Genomic DNA, 4,085 nt, shown 5'->3' with positions numbered 1-4,085 from the left:
TGACTAAGATCTATAACATGGCAAGGAAATGATGCAATTCTCCTCAAATCAGAATATGTGAACAGACCTAATCAGTTAAGAGGTATTAAAGACAGAAGAGATAGCATTCTGTCTATCTCTACATTCATTGATTAAAACTATTTTATATATAGATACTCCCATCTTTTAGAGTGTGTAACTAGAAACTAAGTAGCCAGTATTCACTAGAGGTGATTGCATATATTTCATGCATATACATAGATGCATTTCTAGACTCCCAGAAATTATTGAAGTTTCATCTGTCCTATTCTAGATGAAGATTTCTAGGCATTTCTTCCTGCTGCTCTCCTAAGCAGCACATACTCAGATCAGTTCCTGGATAAAAAATGAGTTGTCTCTTCTGTTTGGTTTAGAATGGCTTTTGTCTCTTTTTTATCACTGAATACTGAGAAAAAAGCTGAGGTACCATAGAGTTTTCAGTCCCGCTCCTGTGGTATAAATCAATATTTAAAATGCACAGTGGCAATTTTTTCTTCCTTTGAAAGCAGGACTTGGTGCCCTAAATTCTTGTACTGTTAAATCCAAGACTTTATCAGTGTTAAACACAAACTCTAATACTCGTTTGTATCCAGAAGCACTACTTCACTGATTAACTAAACAAAACAGTAATGTACTTGTCATGAAGTAAATATAACAGTAATAAAATTTATAATTTGTGTTTGATTTTTGTGCTTCCCTGGAGGAATTTTCAAGCTATAATACTTTATGAATGAAAAGTTAAAACACTCCAGCTCGAGGGAAATAATTCCTTCAACCTTATTTATTGATTTCACAGAGTTAGAATAACAAACTTTTGAGAGCTCATGAGTGCATGGGTACAGCTGGCCAATGTAAAGATTTCTGGTTGAAAATGCAACCTATTTCATCACTTTCCTAGGGATAAATCTTATTCTAAAACATTACTTAGTAAGGTACAGGTGAATTGCAGGTATTCTGTGTATCATCTTATTGCCACCAACTTTTCATGTGTGGGGTTTATGAGCCAGCAGGTGACGATATGCAGTTTCACCGCCATATCCCTCTCCTGCATTTCGCCATGAAGCTTTTAATTCTGTAATTATGTCCCCGATGCAGTGTGCTCTGTGACACCCCTCCCAAGTGGGCAGATGTTCCTAAGGAGATTTCTTACGTGGTGAAAGGAACCTCCCTTGGGTTTAGCACTGTCAGACTGCATTAAGAGCAGGTATGAAAGGTAGGAAGCAGATGTGTCGTGCTATTTCTGTTTGACACACTGTCCCTCTAGCCAATGTTTTCTACTGGTACGGCAGCACTGAGCCAACAGGCTAATGAATGGAGCCTGCAGAATACATCGTTAACCTGTAACCTCATCCAGTCTGCATGCAGTCTATTTAGTCTGTACTCCAATGATTCACATTTTTTGTGTTTACTGCTGCTGATACATTTGTTGTTGTCCTTTATTTTGCTCCCAATAATAAACAGCTGACTCAGAACCAAAATACTAAGGTGAGGAGACCTGCACTGGAGGGAGAAGAGGAGGAGGCTGTGAGGGACAGTTAGTGACCTGCCGACTTACTTGCACGACGAAGCTTGAAGCATCTCTTTCTCCCCTGTCTCTTCACACTGACGGCCCCAGAGCACATCTGCGTCACATGCAAGGGGAGGGGGCGGCTTGGTGAGAGGCGCCGGGATAGACAGAAAATTGTATACTGAGGACCTTGACAGCCTCACGGGCGGGATTTTTTTTTTTTCCTTCTTTCCCCTCCTACGTACAGTGCATATAAAGGAGCCCCGATTTCCTTCTGTGCCAGCTCTCGGGCTTTGCCATCCCAGATAACGGCAGGCATGGGACACCCCGGAGAAACGGGATGGGAAGGCGGGAGGTGGAGAGAGGCTTCCAGGTGACGTTTTCCTCTCTGCCTGCACTCGGTCACGGAGCTCTCAGAGACTGAGGAGGTGCCACCTGCCTCCCGCTGTGGCTGCTGCTGCTGCTGCTGCTGCCGCCGCCGCCGCTCCTCTCAGGGCTGTAGCTCGCTCCCCCGTTGATCAGATTAGCGCGTCGTCGCAGCCTCCCGGACCCGCTCTTCCCTCGCAAGTGTCCGTCTCCCCTGAGAGATGTCTCTCATTTCTGCCTCTCTGTCCTCCCCTTTACACTGATCACTGTGCAGTTCTCGTCAGCTCTGGGCATCTCTCCCTCTTTCTCCCTCTCCTGCTGGGTGTCTCTACCTCCTCTTGGCTCTGTGCATCGCTCCATCCCTCCTCTATCTTTCCGCACTGGTGCGTGCGCGTATCTCTCTCCGCCCGGCGGCTGCCACTCCTCGCCCTACAAGCCCAGCGCTGCCCGGAGGAGCCGCCTTTAACTGCTTAAAGGCAGCAGAAGGGCCTCTCATCCGTGTGAATCCGCTGATGTAAGAGGAGAGTGGAGCTCCTTGCAAACCTCTTCCCACACTGGAAACACTCGTAGGGCCTCTCCCAGCTGTGGATGCGCTGGTGCGTTCTCAGGTGGGAGCTCCATGCAAAGCTCTTCCCACATTTTGAGCAGGTGTAGGGCCTTTCCCCAGTGTGCACCACCCTGTGCTGAACGAGACTGGAGCAGTCTCTGAAGCTCTTCCCACATTCCCCACACTTGTAGGGCTTTTCCCCAGTATGGATCATCTGGTGTTCCTTCAGCTGGAATCTCTGGATGAAGCTCTTCCCACATTCCCCACACTCATAGGGCTTTTCCCCCGTGTGAATCCTCTGCTGTTTTCTCAGGCCGGAGCTCTGGCTGAAGCTCTTCCCACATTCCACACATTCATAGCGCTGTTCCCCAGTGTGGATCCTCTGGTGTTGCATAAGATTGCCCTTCTGGCTGAAGCCCATCCCACATTCCCCACACTCACAGGGCCGTTCCCCAGTGTGGATCACCTGGTGTTCAATCAGACTGTACTTCCGGATGAAGCTCTTCCCACATTCTCCACACTCGTAGGGCTTTTCCCCACTGTGAATCCTCTGGTGTACCACCAGGCTGGATCTGTAGCTGAAGCTGTTTCCACACTCCCCACACTTAAAGGTCCGTTCCCCGGTGTGGATTCTCTTGTGCTGGATCAGGCTGGAGCTGTGCCTGAAGCTCTTCCCACATTCCCCACACTCGTAGGGCCGTTCCCCAGTGTGGATCACCTGGTGCCGGATCAGGTGGCAGCTGTAGCTGAAACCTTTCCCACATTCCAGGTACCTGTGGGGCTTCTCCCCTCCATGAGGCTTCTCCACCAGCTCTGAGCTCCGGCTGGATCTCCGGCCGCCCTCCTGGAACAGGGGGGGGTCTCTCCTCCTCGCAGCTCCCTGGGCTGGGTTTGCAGCCCCTCCTCCTGCGGGATCTCTGGGGTTTTTCCTCCTCCTCTATCTGGACACTCCTTGGGAATGAAAAATCCTGGTTTGGGGAGAAAACAACAGGAGAGTGCCTTAGGCTCGGGTTTCCTCCTTGCCCATGTTCATCTCAGGAAGTCAGTGGACACCTTATGTCTGTAAGAACCTCCAAAACACCAAGATTCAGCCCAAAAATCCTCCAAACATCACAACATAGATCAAAAACACCCCAGTCACCCAGACTCAGCCAAAACCTCTTCTAAAATATAAAGATTCAGCCCCTTACAAAAAAACAAAGCACCAACATTCAACCCAATAAAGCTCAGAAACACTAAAATTCACCTCCATGAAAATCATGGATCAGCTGCTGCATGTGGAGGGGGCAACGCTGCCGGGGCTGGGGAGAGGCTGCAGATACAGGGAGAGGTGGAACCTTGTGCAGCCTCCTTTTCCTACTCCTCCTCCTGTGTCCCTACTCTTCCTCACACTCCTCTTCCTCCTCCTTTTTCTCCTTCTCCTGCACAATCCCACCCCCTCCTCCCACGTCCATCCTTTGAACATTTTGTTCTTCAGCCCTGCTGCTCCTCCCCTTCTCCTCCTGCCCCCAGGCCCAGCACCCACTGCCGGCTCCCTCTTCCCCCCAAACCCACAGCATCCCACCGCAGGGGCACGGATGGAGCTGGGGCAGGTCGGGCTGGGGCAGCGCTGGGCTCTCGGCCGCTCCCGCCCGCACTCGCTGCCCA

The 4,085-nt window shown here is 49.9% G+C and overlaps 1 protein-coding gene across 1 annotated transcript; it reads right to left on the bottom strand.

Annotated features, from left to right (window-relative positions):
* Positions 1-2,361: 2,361 nt before the first annotated feature.
* LOC136303313 (zinc finger protein 436-like) lies at positions 2,362-3,699 on the bottom strand. Its single transcript, XM_066207003.1, has 2 exons — positions 3,685-3,699; positions 2,362-3,282 (listed from the first exon to the last, which is right to left on the bottom strand). Exons 1-2 carry the CDS (start codon positions 3,697-3,699, stop codon positions 2,362-2,364), a joined length of 936 nt encoding a protein of 311 aa, XP_066063100.1.
* Positions 3,700-4,085: the final 386 nt, after the last annotated feature.

The sequence above is a fragment of the Chamaea fasciata genome, unplaced genomic scaffold (assembly GCF_029207755.1).
Source record: "Chamaea fasciata isolate MVZ Bird 193981 ecotype frontalis unplaced genomic scaffold, bChaFas1.0.hap1 SCAF_32, whole genome shotgun sequence".
Classification (NCBI taxonomy): Eukaryota; Metazoa; Chordata; class Aves; order Passeriformes; family Sylviidae; genus Chamaea; species Chamaea fasciata.
This window is presented reverse-complemented; position numbering and strand designations above follow the sequence as displayed.